The sequence below is a fragment of the Pelmatolapia mariae genome, linkage group LG23 (assembly GCF_036321145.2).
Source record: "Pelmatolapia mariae isolate MD_Pm_ZW linkage group LG23, Pm_UMD_F_2, whole genome shotgun sequence".
NCBI classification, from domain to species: Eukaryota; Metazoa; Chordata; class Actinopteri; order Cichliformes; family Cichlidae; genus Pelmatolapia; species Pelmatolapia mariae.
The window spans coordinates 49,248,355-49,275,799 of NC_086246.1; the positions used below are offsets into that span (position 1 = coordinate 49,248,355).

Consider the following 27,445-nt stretch of genomic DNA (forward strand, 5'->3'; position numbering starts at 1 on the left):
AACTGTAAGCTAATTTGGGAAAATATTAACAAACTCCTTGGTAACAGTAAGCATAATGCTGATACAGACCTTGAACTTAAATTTGCCAATGAACTGGTATCAGAGCCTCTTAGCCTAGCTACTAAATTAAATGATTTTTTCCAAAGTACCATTAATGAAATTGCACAATTATTTTCTAATTCTTATGACCCTCAACAAAATATTGGGAATACCGACACCAAAGAGGATGTTTCTTCTCCAGATTCAAAGTTCAATATTCAGAAAATTACAGAAAATGAAGTAGAAAATATAATCTCTAAATTAAGAAGTTCTAAAGCAAGGGATGAGTTTGGATTTGATACCAATTTCTTGAAGCATTATAAATCTTGTCTTTTGGTGCCTGTGACCTATCTTATTAATTTATCAATCACGCAGGCAGTCGTTCCTCTGAGTTGGAAGGTGGCAAAAGTTACACCAATTTATAAATCGGGTGATAAAACAGACCCTGCTAATTATCGACCTATTAGCATACTCCCTATCTTTTCAAAGATAGCAGAAAAGTGGGTTGCTAATTCTATCATCAAACATCTTAATGACTCCAATCCGGGTTTGCACCCTATGCAATTCGGATTTCGCACTCTTCATTCAACTGAAACGGCTGTCTGTGTTTTTGTTGAGAGAGTGAAATCTTACTTAGACAAGAGCAGTTGTGTTGCGGCTGTTTTTCTTGATTTCAAGCGTGCGTTTGACACTGAATCATCTTAAGCTCTTGTCTAGACTGTCGACATTTAACTTTAGTAATCACACTGTTAAATGGATACAGTTTTATCTATCAGATAGAAAACAATGTGTGCAAATAAAGAATAGCAAGTCACCCTATCTTTACTGTACGCAAGGTGTCCCCCAGGGTTCAATTCTAGGCCCCCTGTTATTTTCACTTTATGTAAATGACTTGCCTAATGTGTGCAAAAATGTGGACACGATTATGTATGCTGATGATACGGTAATTTTTACGCAAGCCAAAACTGCTGATGATGCAGCCCATCAGCTTTCACTGGCATTACATGATTTACAAAAATGGCTGAATGACTCATGCCTGTGCCTTAATTTTAAAAAGACCGTATCAATGTTTTTTAGTAAACCTAAAACAACCGTGGCTGCAGTAAAAGTTTGCTTGGGTGCATAAGAATTAATTAATGTTGAGGAATTTAAGTATTTGGGAGTGCTACTAGACTAAATTATCCTTTAAAAAACACATTAGAAAAGTAGTGAAAACTGTAAATGTTAATATACAGAACTTTAGACATATCCGCACATCATTAACAGACACAGCAGCGATTACATTCCTGCATTCTATGATACTGGCTCATATTGAATATTGTATCACAATTTGGTCCTATACGAGCTCTGCTGCTATTGGGCCAATCGAAGTATGCTACAAAAGAGCATTGAAAATATTAGATAAAAAACCTTTTTCATATCACCACTGTCAAATTTTAGATAAATACAAGTTTTTAAATTTTACTAATTTCAAATTATTTAAATCTGCCTGTCTAATATACAAAGTTATACATGGTCTGGCGCCTCCACCAATGAGTGATTTTATTAAACAAAAGTCTAGCAGTGTTGCCGGGTCTCGACTGACTCGAGCCACTGTTAGAGGTGATTGTGAACTGACATTCAGGCGGACCACCTTTTCACAGAATGCTCTGTCATACCAGGGAGTGAGCTTCTGGAATAGTCTTCCACTGTCAGTGAGGGAAAGTACAAGTCTACCCATCTTTAAGAGTCACTTAAAAGGGCGGCTGAGGGACACACAAACATGTGATCATGTTTAATAATCATGCTTTATATTGGACGGGAAAAAAGAGTTAGTGTGTTACAAAAAGGGAAACAACTGTTAGTGCAATGGGTGAACGCAATATCACGACAGTCAGGGCATATGCAATACTGGGGTTTGTGCAATATAATTGATGTGTTTCCGTTATTGTTATCTATACTGTCCTCTGTGTCCACTCTTCTTGTCATTTGTTTGTTCTAGTATAATGTGATGACTGTTTTTGTCCTTTTCACATGACCTGTAAATAGTGTCTCTGTATGTTTTTACTAACTTGTGTTTAACACCAACCTGCCAGAGGGTCTGCAGATGGAAATTAGCCCAAGGCTATAATCTGGCATATTTACATTTATTAAAATGTTCATTAATATGTATTGCCCCTCTTTCTAAAAATAAATAAATAAATAAATAAAATTGTTATTTACTAGCTAATCTTTAAATGACTGTTCAGTACAGAAATGAAGCCCAACAATTTTTACAGTCCTGTGGTCTCAGCCTCAGATACTTATTAAATCACACACAGCTCATGTAAAAACAAATGAACAAAAGATTTTCTCCTTCATTTCTGTCATTTTACACATTTCTGCAGTACGGTATGAAACGTTTCCAGCGGTTAGTATCATGGTTGCTAGGCAACCTGGGCAGCGAGACGGAGGCTAGACCGTCCCATTTCAGAAGCCTACAAGCCTCGCACTTCCGGCCTTAGCGGTCTTTGAGTGCGCGGCTCTTGTGGACCGTTACCGGTAATTATTATAAATATTATATTACCTGAAGGCTAAAAGAAGTCATGTCAGACGTCCCTTCTTTGGAGAAAAAACATTAAAGGTAACTGAAGCTTTAAATCTAAAACCTTAGCATTTTTTTTCTTTCCATGTAAGAGACCCAATAAGGGAATGTGCATGACACTGTAATTTTTATAATAATTTATAATATTTAGCTTGCCAACAGCAAAATGTACACATCAGGCAGCGAGTTTGACAGTTTGAAGAGACCGTAATGCTAATTTCACAAGTACAATGCTTTGTACAATAAGTTTATGCTTACTGTGAAATTTGTTCAAACACACTCACCGGCCACTTCATTAGGTACATCTGCTCAACCTCTCCCTCAGTCAAAAATCTAATAGCATCTCACAGCAACTCCGTGCATTTATCCATGTACACATGGCCAGGTTGGGCCACGATGACCTGCTGACGTCTGAGCATCAGAATGAGGACGAAAGGTGATTAAAGTCGCTTTGAACGCGTCGTGATTGTTGGTGCCAGACGGGCTGGTCTGAGTATTTCAAAAGCTGCTGATCCGCTGGGATTCCCCTCAGAAACACCCATCTCTGGAATTTACAGAGACTAGTCCGAAAAAAAGAAAATATCCACTGTGCGTGAAAAGTCCGCAATAACTGTCCCACCAAATGAGGTGACCGGAGCGTAGATGCACATCTTGTTACACGAGAGGGCGGCAAAGAAAAAGAAACTAAAAGCACGAAGGCCGTGACGTTACAAAAAAGAAATAGAGCTCTTGCTCCGCATCTGTAATGTCATAATAAAAGGCGCGCATCGTCTGCGCGAGCGCGTTGACGTTTCAAAACATTCACAGGGACAATGAATGAAGGCACCACCATTATTACCGTGTTATGAAGTTCCGTTAACCGTCCCGCCTATGAGCCAATGAGGAACCGTCTCATCCTCTTTGGAAAGAACCTCTGTCGTTGATGTTCACGAGCTCTGGATTCATCCGAGAGGCTTTTTTAAACGGAGAGGAGGCTCGCCTCACGATGACTGCGCGATATTTCTAACGAAAGTCATCCCCGTGTCTCGCTCCCTCTTTCATCCTGTAACCGGTTAAAAAACGGAAATACAAACTCGTATTACTTTTGAAAACGAGCGGGAACTGCCAGTAAATGCATCACATGCTTGAAATCATGCGTGGAGGCGACATTTTATTTTTTCTTTCTTTTCTTTTCTTTTTTTGGCTGTTTTTCGGAGGGATTTTCAGCTCGAGTCGTTTGGAAAATGTGATGCCACGCACTGAACAGCAGGAGGAAGGCGTGCTATGGTTTTAATCTCATTTAACGTAAGTTTTTATATTTATCTATTTAATTATTTTGTGTTTTTTGCTTACTTTTTGTTATTCAGACATCATTGTCACAGTTCTGGCTTTGGTTGCGTTTTTTCAGGCTGCAGGTGGCTTACTGTATACCTGACATATAGATATTGTGAAAAGGCTCCATGGAGCTTTTTCCATAAACAGGCCCAAACATGACATCAATAAAATATCTGCACACGGGAAAATCAGCAGGGGAGCAGGAAAAAATAGGCAAAATCTGTAATATTATTTCCTTTCAAAATTCTGATTATGACCTACATGGAGTATCAAGGGCGTCGATTTGGCATGGACGGAAAGGACATGTCCCCACCAATATCCAGCGATTACTGAATTGTCCCCACCAATAATTTGATCTCTTCGAGTAAAGAAAAACAAACCCGATAGAAAGAAAAAAACGATCTGTCAACGTCTCATTCACCCAGCGGTGCAGAAAGAGTTAAATTACGTTCTCTACTGGAGTCCTACAGCATGTGACAAATATGGCCAATGTGATTGGCTGTGCCTTTCAGGGAGCTCTGTTTAGTTTTAGCAGCGGCAAGCCTGCTCTGCGAGGAGGAGAGGAGGATGGCAGCAAAAGGAAGAACCTGGATATAAGAAAGTATTTTTCAAAGAAACCTGTAACTCACTTAAAGTCAAGTTAACTCATAAAATGTGTCCGTCACAATAACGTTACAGGCTATGCTAGGCTTTGGCCCACATCAGTCTAAAATTGTATGTGACCATGAATAACGTGTTTTGGAAACTAACTGCACAACAGGCAGCACTATTAGTTCTCTCAGTCTCAGAGCAGCATTTCTAATTTTGATTGAAACTGTCAGAGAAAACGGCAGCCTCGAGCAAGCCAGGATATTAGTTTACAGAGGCTGTTAAAATTATATGTCTAACGTTAAAATGTTGGTGACACAATAATTTCATCCTAATGGCACTGACATATTTATAGGGTTAATTTTTGAGACAAAATATCATGAGGTAGTCATGATTTTGCAAATATTCCACCTTGTAGTGCAGTTTGCACAAATTGTTTTAAAAATGCACTCACCCTACAAACATTACTATTGAGTCAAGATCTGCACAAATTGACAGAAACACTGAAGCAGCTACACATTTTATTCTTATTGTCATGTATGTCCTATTTGTCAGGTGACAGAAGAACCAACACAAAGCTCAGAGAGGAATGGTGATACAAGATCACAGGTGGAATTGATAATTTTGTGGTAATCTTAGATGAGTAGTTTCATGGACAAAAACCACCAGGTCATTCAGTGTTCCCTTAGTGCCAAAGTATAACAGATGTTGGTGTACTATAACTGAAGTAATGTTGTTAAGTCCTTAAAGTCATATTCTTTTATTGTCATGACTGTATTTGAAGCTATTTTTATTTTTGTATGATACCTGATTTATATGGAATATAGCTGAAGTAAACTAAAGTCTAAAATACTTAGTCATTTGTTTAATAGTAATTTAACATTATATAATTCACATATAAAATTATGAATTGTAATTTTAAATGGTTTAAAAGCATGTAGAATAGCATATGTAGGCAAGTATATTTCTCCTTTTTTTTAATCAAGAAGCAAAAACAAAAAGGAAAAAAAAAAGAAACAGGGCAGGTTCGGTGGTTGAATCAACCGTCCCCACCGAGGCCAAAACCAAATCTACACCCTTGCTACAGCCTGGAAGCCCAAATTATTTACCAATAAACAACTACTTGAAATTGATTAAGTTGTGGGTCCTGAATCTATAATCTATGAAAGTTTAACGTTTTGAATGGAATTATGGAAATAAATAAACTTTTCCATGATATTCAAATTTTTTGGAAAGGGTCTGTAATTCAGCATCGTGTGTGTGTGTGTGTGTGTGTGTGTGTGTGTGTGTTTTCCACTGATCATCTGAATTCATTAAGATTCAGTAAGTATAAAAGTCTAATCTATATCCACTAACCTAATTTTTTAAAATTTGCTTTACAAGGACACCGAAGAATTTAAGGCCAACCTTGAAAGGCTGGTGATGAAAATTGCCATCATCAGTGACCGGTACACCCCTGGATCTGACCATAAGATTGCAACCATTGTGGTGGAGGGAACAAAAATCCTGGAGGGCCAGAATTTCCCAAGGTGCTGTGTGTTACTCATGGGCATAATATATGCTCTCAATCTGAGCTAATGCAAGGATCTGAAATATACTTTTGAAGTTTTTAAGAAGCTGTTCCTTGACCTTGCTGGAACCAGCATTGTGTTAAAGATGCTGACTCTGTTTCAAAAACTGTTAACTGTTTTGAATCCCGCATGTGTAACATTGATCTTAAAGGTGTTTGCTGCATTGTATAAAAGAAAGATGCAAGATCTTGTAAAGTTTGGTAGGCATTGAAAGTTAACATTTACTGAACACTTGCTTGGAAGTAGTACTGCAACAAAATGTTTTCTAAGTGGATTTTTTGACCAATTGAACACATTTGTTTTTCTGGTCTTAAATACATAAAGGCACATAGTATAACTTGGCTGCGATGGTATAAATCTAAATTTCTTGGTTATTTTCACTTTTTAAATATAAAGTGTTAAAATGCCTACAGTTAGGAATTCATTCAACATTTTATTTTCTTTCTTAAAAGCTATTACAATAAAAAAAAATAAGAGAAAGCTAAAATGATGATAATAATGAAGAAAATCAGCAACTTAATATTTTAAATCATTAACTTAGAAAATTGTTTTTGTAACTGCTATAATTAATTACATAACACTTAAAATCATTTTAAATAATGTGGAAAAAGTAATTGGAGGAACATAATTTTTATGAGTAAAAAACTTAACCACTGAGAGCTAAAAGTCGGCGGAGGTTTGCCGGTGACTGGATATCAGCCGCTGATAAAGTGCTCTGCAGCTTTCTGCCGCCCACGTTAAACTGTGACTATCACCAAGTAGTAGGCATTTCCTAAATAAGCAGTAGGTGTTAGACAGCTCACTGGTGAGAAGGATGTGTGCTAGAGCGCTGACGATATCCTGGATATGCTGACCTCGCTCCGTGGTGTACGGGGCTCCGAGGCAGTGGGCTTCCAGTTTACCCTCATGATCAATCTTCACAATAAAAATATTAGTCGAAGAGTGTAAAATATGAAATAAATAATTAAATGTGTCAACAATTAATTAATTAAATGTCATAAATATGTATTTAATTAAGTAATTCCAATTTTAATTAATTATTGACACATTTAATTAATTATTTAATGGTGTATTTAATTAATTCATTTTGGCAGTCCTGATGCCCTATCAAACACCACAATCTCAGTTTTCTTTTCATTCAAAATAAGAGAATTCACCGACAGCCAATCTTTGACCTCTTTCATGCAATGTAACAAGCAGTCCAGTGGTGATGACAAATCATCAGTCAATGGGAAATAAAATTGAATGTCGTTGGCATAACCGTGGTAAGAGATTTTATATTTATCAAAAATAGAGCCCAGACGTAGCATGTACAAAGAAAACAACGAAGGAGACACAGACCCCGGGGGCACACCACAACAAAGAGGGGCCATAGTGGACGAGTAACATCCCATAGTCACAGAAAATGACCTATACAAAAAATAGGATTTAAACCAGTTAAGGGCAGAACCCTTAATGCCTACAGCATGTTCTAGATTCTTTAAAAGAATATTATGGTCCACCATATCGAAAGCTGAAGACAAATCCAATAAAATGAAAACTGAGTCAGCGATTAAAAGAAGATCGTTAAAGACCCTCAGCAGAGCCGTTTCAGTACTGTGGTGTGGTTTAAAGCCAGACTGAAATTTGTCACTAATATTATTTGTGTTTAAGTAGGCCTTTAGTTGCAAAAAGACATTTTTCTCTAATACTTTAGTTAAGAACGGGAGTTTGGAGATCGGTCTATAGTTTGCAGGATCATTCTTGTCAAGGCTGCTCTTTTTTAGAACAGGTTGCACTATCGCGTGTTTAAAGGCAGTCGGGACACAGCCCACTAGTAATGATAGGTTCATCAAAGATAGAATATAAGGCCCAATTACCTCAAAACCATCCTTAATAATGCGGGAAGGGAGAATGTCATGTACAGAATTCAGATTTCTCAGCTGTTCAATTAATCTCTTGAGGGTGGAGAGAGAAACTGGCTCAAACTGATAAAAAGTCAACAGACATCCTAAAGTAGGAAGAGGATTCACCACAGAAGGGTGTAAAAGTGAGGCCCTTAACAATACATTTTTTCTTGTAAAGTGATTTAAAAATTGCTCACAGAGAGCTGGGGAGGCCAAAACCGACATTCCAGGACAAGGATTGATCACAGAGTTAAAGATTTTGAACAGGATTCGGGGGTTGTGGCTGTTGGTCACAATAATATCCGACAGGAGAGCCGCTTTAGCTGCCTTAACAGAGTCTTGGTATATAGAGCAACTACTACGTAGAGTGTCAAGGGATACCTGAAGCTTGTCTTTCTTCCACTTCCTCTCAGATTGACAACACACGCGTCATAAGGCTCGTATAGAGTCATTTAACCAAGGCTGAGAAGAAGATCTGGGATGTTTCATCTTTACAGGGGCCACTGTGTCCAGAATAGAGGAGCATGTGGATAACAAAGAATTAACAACATCATGAACCAAGGGGGTGTATAGCATTTAGTGTCCGTGCTATCAGGATCAAAAAAGGCAGAGTTCAAAAAGGCCGCAGAGAAATTAGCCACAGTCTCAGAATTAATTATACGTAGAGGACGACAAGGGCCTGCAGAAGTCAGTTCTATTACATTTAACTCAGCATCGAACATAACCAAAAAATGGTCAGAGATTCCAACATTGTCAATGCTCTTAATACAGATATCCAGACCATATGAAAAGACCAAGTCCAACGAGTGGCCCTTTAAATGTGTCCGTTCACTCACCCACTGTGTAAGGTAAAAGAATCAGTTAGGGCCAGAATATCCTTGGCAATATTTGTAATATGTTTAATGTCCTTGTTGATTACTCAATGTCACTGTATCTCTCGCTTTTTTTTACTTTTCTGTTTTTGTTTTCTCCCTTTTAATCTTTATGTCTATCTTATTTATTTAATTTTACGTACTATTCCGCTGTATTATAATTTTGCAGTACAATTGTACGTTGTCTCCTCCATGTATTATATTTGTTGTTATTGTTCCTCTTGAAATAAAGTTGGAGGGGAAAAAAGAGAGCATCTGTGTTGAATGGAGAAGTTCACTCTGACACCTCTGTCTTTCTAAATGGAGGGACAGTAACTGCGTGTGTAAATGTAAGCATGTAAAAACTGCAGATAGTAACAATAACAGCAACAGTATTTTGTCCATCTCCGCCATTGTAGAAATTCATCTCGGCGCACAGCGTGACGTCAAAAAGGCACACACCTTTGACATAGCGTTACCCAGCAAATTCCTGTTTCCAACAATGGTGGCATCTACTTAGTTTTGATATTACTCTTTCTGGGACACAAAATAAACTTTTAAGATATTTTCATGCGAGAATGTAGATGTGTACAGTTCAAATATCTGCTCCATTTATCAAGACATCACATATTTGCAAAAGTGCTCCGACGTTTTCGGAGACAATGCAAGCACTTTTCTATCCGCACAGCGTAGTGACATCACTGATGACGTTCACAAGTAGGCATAATGAAACAGGCCCCTGTGTGTTAAAGTTTTTGTTTTGTTTTTTATTTTAGCCAACAAAAGGGAGATAGCATTTATTGTTCCTTAATTTAATATCAATATAGGGAAATGGATCAATGGCGATTTATCAGTATACACAGGAGAAAGGGTTTCAATATTGTTAGCAGTCCAGTGGATTGAAGACACAAGACCACTAAGATCTGTGATGTGCTCGGACTCAAGCTCATCACTGGCCAGTTTGCAAGACAGTTACTCAGAATGCAGACCTGACAATCTGATAGAGATCCAGCAAAACATTATTCAGAGTTATTATGATGGGGCTTATGGTCACATTCTTATTGGTACCAGCGCATCATGGAATTAAAGGAAATGAAACGGCAGATAGGACAGCAAAATAAGGAACAAGGAAACCGATGGTAGATATGGATATTAGTGTGAATAGGACGGAGATCAAGAGTAGAATACGATACAAAATGAAGGAAAGGTGGCAAAAGCAATGGGAGGAAGAGAGGAAAGGGCGAGGGTGGTTTTACAAAATCCAAAGGAAAGTGGGAGACATGAGAAGTGCAGGAAGAAACAGGAGATGGTTATATCTCGACTTAGATTCTGACACACTGGTTTGAATAGCACATTACTTTTAATAGGAAAACACTGTACAGGGGAGTGTGACTGCAGTAAGGAACAGGAAACAATAGAACACGTTTTATTGCATTGTCAGAAGTACGATGCTGAAAGAAGACAACTGATCAAAAAGCTGGACGATATCAGAATGAAACTGGACTTGATTGATTGATTTTGCAAGAACTCTATGAGTGAAAGTTATCAGGCTGTATTTTGTTTTTTAAGGCAGACCCATCTGTTTGGGAGGATTTGATTTTTTTAAATTTTTTTTTTTTGTCATTTCGGTGCACACTCCACACCAGTTGGTGGCGGTAATGCACCAACCGTGAATAATTCCTAAAAGAAGAAGAAGAAAGGTTCCTTCTCGATTTTAAAATGAGAAGGCGCCTCGCCTCAGGTGACTGCGCTTTTTCTAACCCCAGCATGTCGTCATGTCTCGCTCGCTCCTTCATCCTACGCTCTTTCATTTTGCAAGTGGTTAAAAATAGACAAAACAGAAATAACAACTCGAAATACTTTTGAAAACGAGCGGGAAATGTGTCACATGCTTGAAATCATGCGTGGAGGCCACGTTTTTTCCCTCTTTTCTTTTTTTGGCTGTTTTTCGGAGGGATTTTCAGCTCGAGTCGTTTGGAAAATGTGATGCCACGCACTGAACAGCAGGAGGAAGGCGTGCTATGGTTTAATTGCATTTAACGTACGTTTTTACATTTATTTATTTTATTATTTTGTGTGTTTTTTGCTTACTTTTTGTTATTCAGACATCATTGTCACAGTTCTGGCTTTGGTTGCGTTTTTTCAGGCTGCAGGTGGCTTACTGTATACCTGACATATAGATATTGTGAAAAGGCTCCATGGAGCTTTGTCCATAAACAGGCCCAAACATGACATCAATAAAATATCTGCACACAGGAAAATCAGCAGGGGAGCAGGAAAAAATAGGCAAACTCTGTAATATTATTTTCTTTGAATATTCTAATTATGACCTACATGGTCATACATCAGTATCTCGGGAAGGGTGGGAGAGGCATCATATATGTTGCTGCTGGACAAGCATAACATGCTCAAATAGAAGCTTTAAACATGTAACCAGTGTTGATTCTACTCTAAGTACTCGAAGCGCTCTATACCAGCGGTCCCCAACCCCCAAATGACTCACGGACCGGTAGCGGTCCGTGAGTCATTTGGTACTGGGCCGCGAGAGTGAGACTCGGGTGTGAAATGTATGGGTTTCAGGGTTTTTTTTTTTTATCGGTTTTTAGCGTTATTTTGTTTTGTTTTTTTCGTTAACTCGGTTTTCCTGGGTCTTTTCACGTGTGGTATGAATAAAGCTTCTTTTTTTCGGTACCGGTACTAGTTTTATTTTGTTGTATTTATCCGCGACACCTTAAAAGCCGGTCCGTGAAAATATTGTCGGCCACAAACCGGTCCGTGGCGCAAAAAAGGTTGGGGACCGCTGCTCTATACAACACGCCACATTCACCCATTCACACAAGCACTATCTTCTATGCTTTTTAAGTGCTTTCTAACTACCATGCACACACATGGTGTTTTGTATTCTGATCGATACAACTCGGAGTTGATATCTTGCACAAGGATATTTGGCATACGGCTTCCCGTGGGTTCAGTGTTTATTTTGACACACGGTAGAGCTGGAGATTTATTGCACATCTTGTTTTTGACAAGTTACCCCTAAACTAATTATTCTGAAATTTAAAAATATATCATTAGGTGCAGTCCTTATGTATAAAACACGATGCTTATGATCTAAAACTATCTTATACCCCCTTACATTGTTTTATTTTTGTCTGTCTGTTTATTTGCTTTTTTTTTTTTTTTTTTAGAACTGGGAAAGCAAAATTAAGAAAATATGACTGAAGATAGGACTCATTCATTAGTTTCGTTATGATGAAACTGGATGAAACAAGCGACATCACTGAGCTGAATACAGCTCAAAACAAAAATGAGATATTATTCACTTCTAATATTTTAATTTGAAGTTACTCGTTTTGTCTAATTCTTGTTTTTCAGTAACAGCTCGAGCTGCACAGTCAGGGATGATGTAAGGGTGGGAGGGACATGTTTCAGATTTCTCTGTATTTGGCCAGTCCACCATCCTGGATTCTTTCAGTCTTCAACACAGCCTGCTGAAAATTTTAGGTGATAAGTTTGCTTGCTTTGTATTGCGTTTTAAAGGGACACCTGAAATGAGTCTCTCTGACCAGCTCTGCAATGCCTCTGCAACTGGAAATCTATCAGAAATCATAACTCTACTGCAAAATGGAGCTGATGTAAATATAAAAAATGTGTTTAATAGGACTGCAATACAGGTAAGTAATAAAAACCTTTTGAAGTGGCTTTTTTTCCGAAGTGATCTTAAACATATTTGGATGATTTCAGTCTGTTTTGCTTGCTAGCAGCTTGATTTACTTCCTTGTTTTAGTGCTTTGTGTTAGAGGCCGAGGCCTCCTCACATGTACTCTTCAAATATCCACCAGCTTCAATAATGTCATCATTATACTAAATCAAATCGTCTCAGATCGATGTAAATATTTTTTGAAGTGCAGAAATCTGTATGTGGCAGTTATAAGTTTGGACTCTCCAAAATAGATTTAAGTGTAGTGAAAAAGAAACAGTTTACCAAAAGTCTAAAAAGCTGAAATTCATGATTTACTATCAGATTTGAATAAATTTATAGATTAATATAAATACATATGTGTGCATGAGTGTGTTTTATGGAGTAATAAGATGTTCTTTTATTACTTGCTTAGTTTCACAATTTATTTTTCAAATGCAGATTTTGTACTTGACTCAGAGAGAGTTGTAGCTTTTTTGTATCCCATGAAGTAAAGAATAAACTCGTGTTTATGTTACTGTAATTAAGAGAAATCAGCAAATACGAGGCAAGATTAAAGTCTGAAATTGTCAGTGGAGCTGAGGAGCAACGAAATGGTGGTGTTAAGGAAATGGTGGCTGAGGGTATTAGCTGCGGTAAATAAAAAAATAAGTCACTATGAAGGAGGGCCGGTACATCGGCCGAAAAATGCGTCGGCCCACTGGGAAAATGCCCGATATTCCAGATTATCAGCCCGTGCCCTGCTTGGATCTGATTTTAAGCGTGTTTTGTTTTTTGGGGTTTTTTTTGCTCATGCACTGTCTGCGTGGCACACGAGGTTTAATATGAACGATTATATTGAGTGGAGGTCTGTACCTTAACTGTCCACTCGGAGAGAAAGCTCCTCCTCGTCCTATTTTACTTTCACTGCCACCAATAGAAACAGGTCCGCTGATGCTGCTCCAATGGCAGGCGCAGATTTTCCCTGACGACAAGAAACGTCAGGAGGAGAGGCGGGGCCAATGCGGCCGGGCTGAATTAATAGCAATACACTTACTGAGCATTAAATGCATTAAATTGGGATTTGGTGTCATGGGATGAATTTAATATTTAAATATAAAAATGACAATCGCCAGGCACACCCTGGGCAGCTCCTTAAAGCTTCTTCTTCTCCTAAATTATCTCCCGCATCCATTCTCTCTCTCCCTCCATGCTGTGTGTGTGCAGGTAGTGAAGTTGGGGGACTCCCGGGTCATTGAGACTCTGCTGCAAGCGGGGGCAAATCCAAATGTGCCAGATCCCTCCTGCGGTCTCACCGTGACCCACGATGCCGCTCGTGAAGGATTCGTGGATTCTGTGCGCGCGCTGCTAAAATATGGGGCCGATGTTAACATCGCAGATGAAAGAGGTACGGAATTAAATTATATGATTTACTTCTGTTTTGTTTTCTTCTCGCACCTGGTTTTTTATTGACCTATAACTCCATATGAAGGTAACCTTCCGCTGCACCTGGCCGCCAGTAACGGTCACCTGGAGGTTGTCAGGCTGCTCATTGGAAACACCGAGAATCGCGGCGTACGCAACAATGACGGACTCACCGCCGAGCAGCTCGCGCGCGGCAATGGCCACACGGACACAGCCACGTTCATCCAAAACCATCAGTGAGTGGACCAAACTGCACCTTACACGAGAAGAGTTTCTGCTCCCAAAATAATGTGGGTCTCTAGGAGGGATTTTTCCTGAGTCCAGTTTAGTCAAAAACACAAAATAAAGGAACAAAACAAAAGTTTTAGTATAGTGTGTGTGTGTGATGTTTAGCAATAAAGAGCCATGTAAAAGATGTAGGCTAATTATTTTACATGTCAGTACAGTGCTTTGTGCTCTGAAAATTTTATAGCTTTGTGAGTGTTAAGGCTTCAGGCGTGACAGTTTGTTTTTTCTTGTTTTATCCTATCCATTGTGTGCCAGAAAACAGGGTTTCTGAATGCAAAGGAAACATAATGCTGCTTTCACCTTTTCTATAAAATTAAGATATTATTTTCGAGTTCACAGATTGAACTGGTTTGTTTCTTTGTTTTCTTGTGTTTCCTCGGCGAGGCTTTGAACTCTAATAAGGGTTGATACTCAGCTCGAAACATTTAACCGAAAATGAAACTTAAAATCTTTCATGCGCATTAACATAATGAATGGCCTGTATAGCGCTTTACTAGTCCCTAAGAACCCCAAAGCGCTTTACACATCCAGTCATCCACACACTGGTGATGGCAAGCTACATTGGACAAGGACACAACGACCGAGACTGTCCAAGCTGGGGCTCGAACGGGCAATCTTCCGATTACAAGGCGAACTCCCAACTCTTGAGCCACGATCGCCCGTGGCTCCGGTAAAGGCGTGTGCTCCTGTTTTCATTTACTTTGAAATTAAACGACCGTCTTCTTGTTCAATTTTTAGCGTGGGTGTGAAGTCACAAATTCAAAAGGCCTAAATTTTCACTAAGACAGTTTGATGTGGCTATTAAATACATGTGTGTGTCTGTATAGCACCCTCTGGTGTTGACTCTAAGAAAAGAAAATCAAAAGAAAATTTGTCTGTGAAGGTTCTCAGTCATCCAGGTCATCGTAGTCTAAGGAGCTTGGAAAGTAAAGCGTCTGGACTTCTTTAAGTTGCTTGAAGACGTTTCACCTCTCATCCAAGAAGCTTCTTCAGTTCTAAGGTCACATTGTGGAGAGTCCCAGATTTAAGTTGGTTTCAACTGTATATTTGATGATGTTGGTGTTTGGCTTGATTGTCAGCACAAAGAGGGAGAGAGATGGAACAAGAGCAGGTGAGACAGACATGTTAGTCAAATGGTTGTTTGCCAAAACTCATCAGAACATGTATCTAGTACCTAGTGTATCTTTGTAGGTTTGTTATTTTTCAAATTCTATATTTATTAAGTTATGCAGGCTTGTTTGCACAACAAGGCTAAATAGCTATATAAACTTTTCTGAATCTAAATAGTGTACTTTGGTAGAATTAAAAAAAAATAATATGTTACAAACTAGTAACTCATCATATTGTCTATTGAAAAGGAATACTTGAATAATATTGATCCTGAAAATGTCATTGATAGGTTTGCAAAAACAAAATAGAATAGAATGCCTTTATTGTCACTACAGTGGCTTGCAAAAGTATTCGTCCCCCTTGAACTTTTCCACATTTTGTCACATTACTGCCACAAACATGAATCAATTTTATTGGAATTCCACGTGAAAGACCAATACAAAGTGGTGTACACGTGAGAAGTGGAACGAAAATCATACATGATTCCAAACATTTTTTACAAATAAATAACTAAAAAGTGGGGTGTGCGTAATTATTCAGCCCCCTGAGTCAATACTTTGTAGAACCACCTTTTGCTGCAACTCCAGCTGCCAGTCTTTTAGGGTATGTCTCTACCAGCTTTGCACATCTACAGACTGAAATCCTTGCCCATTCTTCTTTGCAAAACAGCTCCAGCTCAGTCAGATTAGATGGACAGCGTTTGTGAACAGCAGTTTTCAGATCTTGCCACAGATTCTCGATTGGATTTAGACACCAGACAGGTCAGGGATAAAGTTATTGAGAAATTTAAAGCAGGCTTTGGCTACAAAAAGATTTCCCAAGCCTTGAACATCCCACGGAGCACTGTTCAAGCCATCATTCAGAAATGGAAGGAGTATGGCACAACTGTAAACCTACCAAGACAAGGCCGTCCACCTGAACTCACAGGCCGAACAAGGAGAGCGCTGATCAGAAATGCAGCCAAGAGGCCCATGGTGACTCTGGACGAGCTGCAGAGATCTACAGCTCAGGTGGGGGAATCTGTCCATAGGACAACTATTAGTCGTGCACTGCACAAAGTTGGCCTTTATGGAAGAGTGGCAAGAAGAAAGCCATTGTTAACAGAAAACCATAAGAAGTCCTGTTTGCAGTTTGCCACAAGCCATGTGGGGGACACAGCAAACATGTGGAAGAAGGTGCTCTGGTCAGATGAGACCAAAATGCAAAACGCTATGTGTGGCGGAAAACTAACACTGCACATCACTCTGAACACACCATCCCCACTGTCAAATATGGTGGTGGCAGCATCATGCTCTGGGGGTGCTTCTCTTCAGCAGGGACAGGGAAGCTGGTCAGAGTTGATGGGAAGATGGATGGAGCCAAATACAGGGCAATCTTGGAAGAAAACCTCTCAGAGTCTGCAAAAGACTTGAGACTGGGGCGGAGGTTCACCTTCCAGCAGGACAACGAGCCTAAACATAAAGCCAGGGCAACAATGGAATGGTTTAAAACAAAACATATCCATGTGTTAGAATGGCCCAGTCAAAGTCCAGATCTAAATCCAATCCAGAATCTGTGGCAAGATCTGAGTTCTGCAGCACTATATACATATGGACAGTATAAACAGAGGGAAAAAAATATATATATAAAATGTACTAATATACAAGCCAGTTTTAAAAAGTAATATGTAATAAATAGTGTTATGTATATACAGTTGGGTTATTGCACATAGAATTTGGTATTGCACAGTGGTGGTTCATAGAGGAAATGGGAAGGAAAAATTGGGGGGGGGGGGCTGTGTTAACGGTGCATGTGTGAGTTCAGGGTGGTTATGGCTTTAGGGAAGAAACTGTTTTTGAGTCTGTAGGTTTTTGTGCTGATGCACCTGTAGCGCTTCCCTGAGGGAAGCAGGCTGAACATGTTGAAACCAGGGTGGGAGCTGTCCTTGATGATGCTTGCTGCTCTGCTGAGGCAGCAGGAGGAATAAATGTCCATCAGGGAGGGGAGAGGGCAGCCGATGATCTTTTGTGCTGTCTTGACTACACTCTGAAGCCTCACTCTATCCGCCTTAGTGCAGCTGCCGTACCATACCGTGATGCAGTAGGTTAACAGGCTCTCAATGGACGAGCGGTAGAAGGTCAGCAGCAGGTTGGAGTTCAGCTTGTACTTCCTGAGGACCCTCAGGAAGTGCAGTCGCTGTTGGGCCTTCTTGATGACCACTGAGATGTTGTCTGTCCAGGAGATGTCAGCAGAGATGAGGACACCAAGGAACCGGAAGGTGTGGACCCTCTCCACACACTCCCCATTGATGTAAAGGGGGGCTAAGTCAGTGCTGTGCCTCCTGAAGTCGACAATGACCTCTTTGGTTTAGTGTTCAGTGCCAGCTACAGGACTTCCTCTCTGTAGGCTGCCTCGTCTCTCTTTGAGAGGAGTCCGACTACCGTGGTGTCATCAGCAAGCTTGATGATGAGATTGTTGTTGTGGGTCGAACTGCAGTCGTGGGTGTAGAGAGAATACAGGAGGGGGCTCAGCACACAGCCTTGTGGGGAGCCGGTGCTCAGTGTGCGAGTGGAGGAGAGATGAGGGCCGAGTCTTACAGTCTGGGGCTGGTTTGTGAGAAAGTCCTTTATCCAGGCACATGTGAGAGGAGGGAGGCCAAGAGAGACCAGTTTGGTGATGAGGATGTCCGGGATGATTGTATTAAAGGTTGAGCTGTAGTCCACGAAGAGCATTCGGATGTAGCTCTGCTGCTGCTCTAGGTGACTCAGCACAGTGTAGAGGGCTGTGGCGATGGCGTCTTCTGTGGATTCTGTTTGCGCGGTATGCAAACTGGTAGGGGTCAAATTCTGGGGGGAGGTAATCCTTGATGTGCTGAAGGACTAGTCTCTCAAAGCATTTCATGATCACCGGTGTGAGGGCCACAGGGCGATAATCATTCAGTCTGGTGATGGGAGACTTCTTCGGCACTGGGATGATTGTGGCTGATTTTAGACAGGATGGGATGGCTGCCTGATCCAGTGAGAGGTTGAAGAGTCTGGTGAAGATGAGGGTGAGCTGGTGGGCACATGCTCTTAGTACCTTGCCAGGTACTCCGTCTGGACCGGCCGCCTTCCTGGGGTTCACTGCTAGAAGCACACGTCTGACATCGTGTTCCGTTACAGTGAATGGAGCGGTGCAGGAACCAGGTGAGGATGAGGATGGGAGCAGGGCTGAAGCAGATGAGTGCTGCTGTTGTGGTGTTTCAAAGCGGGCGAAGAAGCTGTTTATTTTCTCTGCCAGCTGCACACTCAGGTTTTCTGTTTTCACAGTGCTGCCTCTGTGGTTTACAGTCTCATGTTACCACAATAAAGAGGTGTTGTCAGTGTAGTGCAGATCTATGATGATTTTCAGTGCTACTATCATCTAGTTTTGATTCTGGTTCTGCTTTGGTTAAGTCCTAAAGTAGTCCTGATTTTCAACTGTTGTAGTCCTGTTTTAACTCCCGATTAGTTCTGGGTCTGGTTGAATTGGGGTTTAGTCCTCGTGTCTTGATACAGCCCTGATTTTGTTCTGCCTTGCTGCTTAATTAAAAAACTAGTTGGTGTCCTGCATATGTGATATATATATTTTTTCTTATATGAAGTTATTCTTTTTCGAACAAAACCCAAAACACAGCAACACAGCCTAATAACGTCTTCAACATCACAGCATGTTTTTCTGTCATTTCGCACTGAACAGCCTGCGCTGGGTAAGCGCGCTGTCAAGACCGATGCCTTTCGCCACCACATACTTATGTGAAAGTGGATTTTCTGCTTTAACAAACACGAAAACAAAATACAGAGCAGGACTTTCTGTGGAAAACGATTTAAGACTCAGTCTTTCCCAAATTGAGCCAAACATTTAAGAGCAGTGTGCCTCTGCCCAAGCACATCCATCACATAAATAAAGTTCTGTTTAATGAAAGTTTGCATCTGATCTTTACGCTCTTGACAAAATGGTTAATTCTGATAAATCTTTTGATACACTGCTAGTATTAAGTCACGATTAAAATTGGGTCATTACTAAAATATGTTAATAAATTCATTTGGTAGTGAGAAATAATCGACTGTGCAATATTTATTTTTATGCATGCGGTATTGCAATCTATTATAGACACTAATTAAGAGTTGTTGGTAGCAGGGGGTATGCGGCTGAGGCTGACATGTCTCAAGGGGTACGTGGTTTTACACTGGGGAAAAAAGGGGATTGACCATCTGTAACAGAGTTGGAAAACAGCTTAATGAATTTCCTCAAAATTGATGTGCTTTGTGAATAGTTGGAGCCACCTGGTGGACAAATACCACAACTGTTAAGGTTCCAAATTGCTGCACAGCACATGCCTCAGCAAAGGAAAATACTCCCAAGCTGGTGGTAGGTGCTTGTGAGCCATGCTGTTGTCAATTTTGTATGTGTATTAATGAAAACATTTTCATAGTGGTAATTGTCAACATGTATTGTGATTGTAAGCAGTACTAGCACGTATCGTGAAACTTACAGGCATTTTGATGCATCGGTAGTAACTTTATTCCCGAGTAGAATTTTTAGTTAGCATGCTAAGCTAATACTCGTTATCGAGTCGGGTGCTTTCTTTTTTTTTTTTTTTTTTTTTTTTTTTCTCTTTTTTTATTTTATTTTCAGTAGTTACAGATGAGACAGACATGATTGGGGGATAGGAAAGGGAGAAAGAAAGAGAGGAAGGAAAAGAAAAACAGAAGGGAAAAGGGACAGTGAGAAAGGGCACTTACAAAGACAAAGAGAAAAAAAAATATCTCCTGGATCACCTGTTGAGAGAAAAAGAATAGAAAACAAGCAAAAAAAAAAAACAAAGTAACATACTAAACACAACACCATCATGTTAATCTAGCTAAGTGTAAACAGCAATAAATACTAAATGTTGAATGTTGTTGTGCAGCACAGACAGCGCACAATGTGCTTTGAAGTAGCAGCTAAGAAAGGTGTAGTTTATGTCTACGAACAGTGAACACCCATGTGCACACCCGTGTGGATCAGCGCGCTTGTATACAGAAGGTTTCCCCATGTAACGGTCTGCTAGAGGGTGTGGAGGGCCATAGCCCCGTCCCCCAGGGCATGAAGCAGGCATGGAGGAGATCCAGGCTCCAGACATCCAGGGACCCCAGAGTGCGAGAGCCCAAGGAGTACCACCGGAGGGGCATCCGTGCCACCCTCCTGGGAAGGGCTGAGGAGATCCCCAGACGAGGGGTCACCCAGTAGCCACAGAGCAGAAGCCAGAGGGGGCTGCACCGGCGTGCCCGCCGGCTCTGCCGGCAGCCAGCTGTGCCAGAGTGAACCGAGCTGCAGGCCCCGAGGCCGGAGGTTCGAGGGCCCCCTTTGCCCCGGAAGAGGCCTGACCGAGCGACAGGCACCAGGCCCCGCCAAGTAGCCACCGGGAGTGAGCTGGTGTATACCTGAGCGCCCAGCCCCGGACACCAAGAACCACCAATGCACCGACCCCTGAGTGCATCAGTTACCGGCAGGGAGTGTGGTGAGGGGAGATAGGCCTCCACATTTTGGAGGGCCTGGGTGTTCCCAGGGAGGTGGAGTCTAAGACCCGACCTGACATATAGACACAGACAAACAGGCACACACAGACACAAACATGCATTCCCACCCTCATGCACACATATACAAACACTCAGCACTCATCCAACGTAGGAATAGACATATATGCACATGTACACACAATCGCACTCCCCAAACATACTCTATACCCCGGGTCCAGGTACCCTCGCCCCCAGAGGGGGAAACGGCACCCAGACCCAAGAGATGTGACCCTTTCCCCCCGGGGTGGAGGCAAGCAGACCGCCCCAGGCCTCGCGGAAGCAGGGAGGCCAATCTGTCAGCCAACACCTCCTCCCAGCCCCCCGCCCCGATGGCTGGCAGAGAACGGGGGTGTGTGAAGACCCCATACCTCCCTCCTCCCGCTCATGTGTAGTGTTGCTGCGTGTTGTTCTAAAGTGCATTTAAAACAAGGGAGGGCATGGTGCTGCTGCCGGAGAGCAGCAGGTGTTAGCACGGCCCCTCCCGAGAACCCTCAATGTCTACATGGATTTAAAATTGAGAGGTGGGCACCGGCGCCAGAGGTATGGTTGAATACTCAGACCATTCACTGGACGCCGTTGGCGTGGTCACCCTCAAGGCCCTATATATATGTGTGTGTTATGACAGTGTGAATAATGTGGATGTCTAAGTTGTGGAATAAAATTGAGGCACAGGTGGCCAGAAGGGGACAGAGGGGGGGATGTCTCCCCTGCACCCTGGTGACACACCCACACCCCAAGGCCCTACCTGTGTGGGTGGGTGTGGTGGAGCGGGAAGAGGGAGGCAGCCGGGGATGGGGAGGAAAAGAAAGGAGGGGCAAGATGCTCCTCCCTAGGGCCAGCTCCCCCGCTGACCCCAGTAGGCACCCCCGTCCTCTGGCACCCACCAAGGCAAGGGAGTCCAGGCCCATCCAGACCGGGGCCTACGGCAGCAGCACCGCCAAGCCCCACAGGACCCAGGGAAGCCCACCCTACCCCACCGCAGAGGAAACTGTACCCACCCTAACATTCAATCATCTCCCAGACTACACAAGACAACAGACACCCAGGTTAGGTTTGTTCTCCACCTCTCCTATGTCTCTCCCCCACCTGCAGAGTGGACTTCTGCAAGGATGGAACAACCTCCCCGCCAGTTAAAGAGCCCCCCAGTTAGGCCGATGCACCAGAGGCCCCCTGCGCCAGGGCTGAGCCCCCGTGCACCCACCCGTCCACAACCTCGGCGACACACCGACTAGGACCGAAGCCCCAAGGCCCAGCCAGAGCCCCATCACGGAGACGAAGCACCCCCGAACCCCAAGCCCCCCCGCCTGCCCCGGATCCACTCAGGGGCAGCCAGGCCACCAGGCCAGTAACCTACGTCCGCCAGCACAGACCATCCCCCAACCCCCGCTGCACGCAGCCACGAGGAGAACACCCTCTAAGAGCGACCAGAGCCACTGACCAGGTTATGACCACAGCCCCCCGGGTTGAGCCCTCCCGGGATAACGTCTCTAGGGGTCCTCCAGGCGCCCTAAGCCCGTCCCAACCTCCACATCAACCACAATAGCTAAGACGGGACCAAACCACGACCCCCCACCCCCTCTAGGTGACGGAGCCGATCAAAGGAGCCCAGAGGGATTGATCTAATGTGGTGGCAGAGGCTGTATCAAGACTAATGTGATCTATTAGATGGTTTCTATATTGGCTAGAATTAAGATTATTTTTATTTTTCCAGTTCATGAGGATCGTTTTCTTGGCGATGCATAGGGCAGTAAAAACCATGTGGACTGTATTAGTTTCTGTAGTGACATCATCCAATTTTCCCAACAAGCACACTAAAGGGGAGGCTGGAATTTTACATTTCAGACACTTTGATAAGTCTTCACATATCCTGCGCCAAAACTTCTGAACTGGTGAACAGAACCAAAGAGCGTGGATGTAATTGTCTGGTGTATTGCCTTGACAGTGTGAGCAGTTGTTGGAAGATGTAAAGCCCATCTTGAACATCCGATGACCAGTATAGTGCACTCTATGTAGTATTTTGTATTGTATTAATTGCAGACTGGGATTTTTAATCAATTTAAAGGTTTTTAAGCATACCTGAGACCAGAAGTTTTGGTCTAAGCTTACTGATAAATCTGCTTCCCACTTTGCAATAGGAAGGGATACTGATACATCTATTTTAGAAAGTGTTCTGTATATTTTAGATAATAATTTGGGGGATTTAAGAGTAAGAAAATGTACCACACTTGGTGGTGTTTGTAATTCAGCTTGACTGGGGTAAAATTTCTTTTTTACTATGGATTTAATTTGTTGATATTCTAAAAACCTTTTCTTGTTGATCCCATATTGTGCAACTAGTCTGTCAAATGAAATAAATTCTGTTCCCTCTAATATATGTTCTAAGTATTTAATTCCTTTACAACTCCATTCTGGAAAATTAATCATATTATTGTTTTGTAATATGTCAGGGTTATTCCAGATAGGTGTACGTTTGCATGGGATTAATGAAGACTCCGTTATTTTTAGAAACTCCCACCATGCTGTCAGAGAAGAGCTGATGTTAACACTTTTGAAGCATTCATATCTTTTGATGTTTGAGCTGATAAATGGTAGGTCTGAAATCTCTAGATCATTGCATAGTGCCTGTTCAACATCTAGCCAGGGCTCATCTAAGAGGGTATGTTTTAACCATTCTGAAATGAACTGAAGCCTGTTGGCTAAAAAGTATTGTTGAAAATTAGGCAGATCTAATCCTCCTTTATCCTTAGTTCTTTGTAGCGTTTTTAAGCTGATACGCGGGGGTTTATCTTTCCAAAGGAATTTAGAAATATATGAATCCAGAGATCTGAACCAATCTTGTGATGGTTTGTTAGGGATCATTAAAAATAAGTAATTTATTTTTGGCAAGATCATCATTTTTATAGTGGCGACCCTTCCCATGAGTGATATGGGTAAAGATTTCCATCTAGTCAGATCACCTTCTACTTTCTTAAGAAGTGGGATGTGGTTTAATTTAGTTAAGTCTGAAAGCTTAGGAGAAACATTAATACCCAAATATTTAATGTTTCCAGATTGTAGTGGGGCAGAAGAAGAGTTATGGAAGGAGCAGTTAATGGGAAGAACTGTAGATTTTGACCAGTTAATTGAATAATCTGAAACTCTTGAAAACCGGTTTATTAGAGTAATTACCTCAGAAAGGTTGGTTTGTGAGTTTTGCAGAAAAAGCAACACATCATCTGCATAGAGACTGATTTTATGTTCTACGTTCTTACATTTTATGCCCTTAATTGTTGTGGCCTGTCTAAATGCTGCCGCTAGTGGTTCGATAAAAATTGCAAAAAGTGAAGGGGAGAGTTGCACTCAGCTCTGTTTCTCTATGAGACTGTAATTGTTCTAATCCTTGTTAACAGAACTGAATGTTGCAGTTGCTTTTCACACTGTTGATGACGACTGTGTGCTGTATTCTTTGTACCAGATAAGCGCTGTTAAGTAAGTTAAGTTTTAGTTGATGCTGTTGTATACAAAATGATGAATGTTGTGTTTACAAGGTTCTATAATAAAGGAGGCAAATTATTACATGCTGTTACCCTGTCAGACCAGGGGTGCCGCTAATGAGGCTGGGTAAGAGAGAGGGGAGAAGAAGAAAGTAGTGAGAGGTAACAAAGATGGAGTGCCGCTGTGAAGCCTGAAATAAAGTGTTGAACCCAGACGTCGCCTCCGCTACCTAATTACAAACTCAACAAATTGGCGACGAGGATGAGCGCTTCAGTACCGAGCCACCGCCCTTTTTGCAACATGCGGGTGAGCCGCCGATACCGTTTATGACGTGGCGCAAATTCTTTGAGAACTACATGCTAGTGATAAATGCTACAGGAGATGCATGGCCGGAGGCGAGACGACGAGCCGTCTTATTACATTGGTTGGGACCAGAGGGACAACTACTGTTCTACACGCTGCCGAATCAAGGTACAACGTTTGCTGAAGCCATGACTGCGCTTGAAAACCACTTTGTCCCTAAAGTGAATGTAGTGGCATGCAGGCACACATTCAGACAGCGAGTTCAGCGGGTTGATGAAACTGTGACCCAGTATGTTGCCGCCCTCAGAGCGTTAGCTGCGCCATGTGGTTTTGGAGTAATGAAGGGTGAAATGATTCGGGATCAACTTGTTGCTAATGCTAATCTCAGTGTTGTTAAAGATAAATTGCTGCTGGAGGAGGACCTTACATTGGACAAGGCAGTTACTATTGCGTGTCAAGTGGAGGCTGCGGTCAAGAATGCTACACTCCTCTCTGCTGCGCCCACGGCCCAGACTGCTGCAGTACAAGCTGTGGAGGTGAAGGACGCACGTCTTCGGGGAAAAAGAGGAGCGCGACCAGCTCAAGCTCGGGGGCCTACATCTAAAGAATGGCACAAAAAGGCAAGTGATAAAGAGCAACAGCGTCATTGTTTCAGATGTGGATCTGAGAAACACCTGGCTAATGATAAAAACTGTCCAGCAGCCAAAGTGAAATGTGATAAATGCAGCAAAAAAGGGCACTTCGCCAGAGTTTGTAAATCAGCTGTAGCAGTGGTCAGGGAAGTAGTCGTTCCTGAGTTTACAGTTTTATGTGTTGATGATCACAAACTGATAACTGCAGCAGGTGATAAGATTAGATGCAAAATGAACATTGAAACACCACAGGGAAACTCTCAGGTTCTGGAGTTAATTGTGGATACAGGAGCTTCAGTATCTATCCTTCCAGAAGCCATCTACAAAGAACATTTTGCACCCTGTGCTTTGATTGAACCAAAAGTTAAGCTCGTCACTTATGCAATAAGTGACTTGCCTGCCATTGGCTGCCTACAGGCTTCAGTGAGGGTTGCAAACAATGACAGAAAAGTGCCAGGATCATTCTTCATAGTTAAAGATGGATCACCTTTGCTGGGGTTGGACTTAATTAAAGCACTTAACATTGATATCATTGCTGGAAAAGTCATCAACAAAGGAGAGGATCCTGCAAGGGGATCACCAGCCAGTCAACAAACATGCATGGTGAATAACATTGATTCTTCTTCTTCTCATCATCTCGGAGCTGTTAAAGGGTTCATCCACAAAGTTCAAGTGAACAAGACAGCCGGTTCGTCAAAAACTGCAGCGTCTACCACTCAGCATACGTGAGGAGGTGTCAGCTGAATTGAAACATCTACTCCAAGCAGGCATCATCGAACCAGTGGATGCAGCTGAATGGGTGAGTCCTCTAGTGGTTGGAAGAAAAAGTAAGGGAGACTTAAGATTTTGTGTGGATCTGCGTGAACCTAACAGGAGTGTGATCATGGACTGTTACTCTCTTCCTCACATGGAGGGTGTTCTCACAGCTGGCTGGGGCTACACATTTTAGCCAGATTGGTTTAATTTCAGCTTACCACCAACTGCCTCTTCACCCTGATAGCCGAAGCCTCACAGCTTTCATCATAACCCATGAAGGACTCTTCCAGTTTACCCAAGTCCCATTTGGACTTGCTTCAGCCCCTTCTGCCTTCCAAAAGATGATGCAAACAGTCCTGCGAGACCAGACAGGAGTACAGAACTACTTGGATGACATAATAGTGTATGGACGTTCCAAAGAAGAGCATGATGAACGGTTACAGGCCGTCCTCCAACGCCTGAAGGATGTCGGTCTGCAGATCAACTTCAACAAAAGTTCATTTGGACAGACATCTATTCCGTTCCTGGGACACGTCATTTCCAAGGATGGCCTGAGCCCCAGCCCAGACCACCTGACTGCCATCGCCAAAGCTCCTGCACCAAAGGACATGGCTGCTCTTCGTTCCTTCTTAGGCTTGACTTCCTGGTTCAACAAATTCCTACCAAACTATGTAACTGTGAACTGTGGTTGAACCACTCCATGAGCTACTTCGGACAAGTCAGACGGCTGAACTTCAATGGACTGATACAGCAAATGAAAGCTTCAACAAACTGAAGGAAATGCTACTAAAAAGCCCAGCACTGGCAATCTTCAACCCAAATCTGCCAACGTTCATCACCACTGATGCGTCAGATTATGGTCTTGGAGCTGTTCTGACCCAGATGAACTCAAACAATGAGGAATGGGTTGTTGCGTTTGGTTCCCGTACCCTGTCCCCAGCCGAGAGGAAATAGAAAAAGAAGTCCTCGCCTGCGTATGGGCGGTCGAAAGATGGAGGACGTACATATGGGGACGCAGATTTACTCTGAGAACTGATCACCAGGCCCTCACCACCCTGTTAAGTACTAAGGGGATAAACAGAGCGGGTATGAGGATAGCACGTTGGTCAGCCACACTGATGTGTTTCCAGTATGACTTGGAGTACCGTCCAGGAAGCCAAAACGTTATAGCTGACTGTATGTCCCGTGTTCCCCTGCATACCACAAACACAAGTGAAGACTCTGAACAGGACTTAATCACAGAGATAGCTGAGGAGAAATTTCAGCAAACAGCGCTTCCACTGGCTGACTTCAAAGCAGAATGTGAAGACTGTCCTGAATTAACAAAACTAAGACAGATCGTTCTTTCGGGCTGGCCGAAAGTAAGCAAATCCTTACCAGAGGACGTGAAACCCTACTTCCTGGTCCG

General features: G+C 42.1%; 1 protein-coding gene across 1 annotated transcript in view; it reads left to right on the forward strand.

The window, feature by feature from the left end:
• Positions 1 to 3,828: 3,828 nt before the first annotated feature.
• LOC134620832 (cyclin-dependent kinase 4 inhibitor C-like) overlaps positions 3,829 to 27,445 on the forward strand; it is a 29,943-nt gene continuing 6,326 nt past the window's right edge. The window contains exons 1-3 of the mRNA XM_063467141.1: positions 3,829 to 3,886; positions 13,719 to 13,899; positions 13,984 to 14,152. Coding sequence (XP_063323211.1) covers positions 3,866 to 3,886; positions 13,719 to 13,899; positions 13,984 to 14,152 — 371 coding nt within the window. The 5' untranslated portion in view covers positions 3,829 to 3,865. The remainder of the gene's footprint in view (positions 3,887 to 13,718; positions 13,900 to 13,983; positions 14,153 to 27,445) is intronic.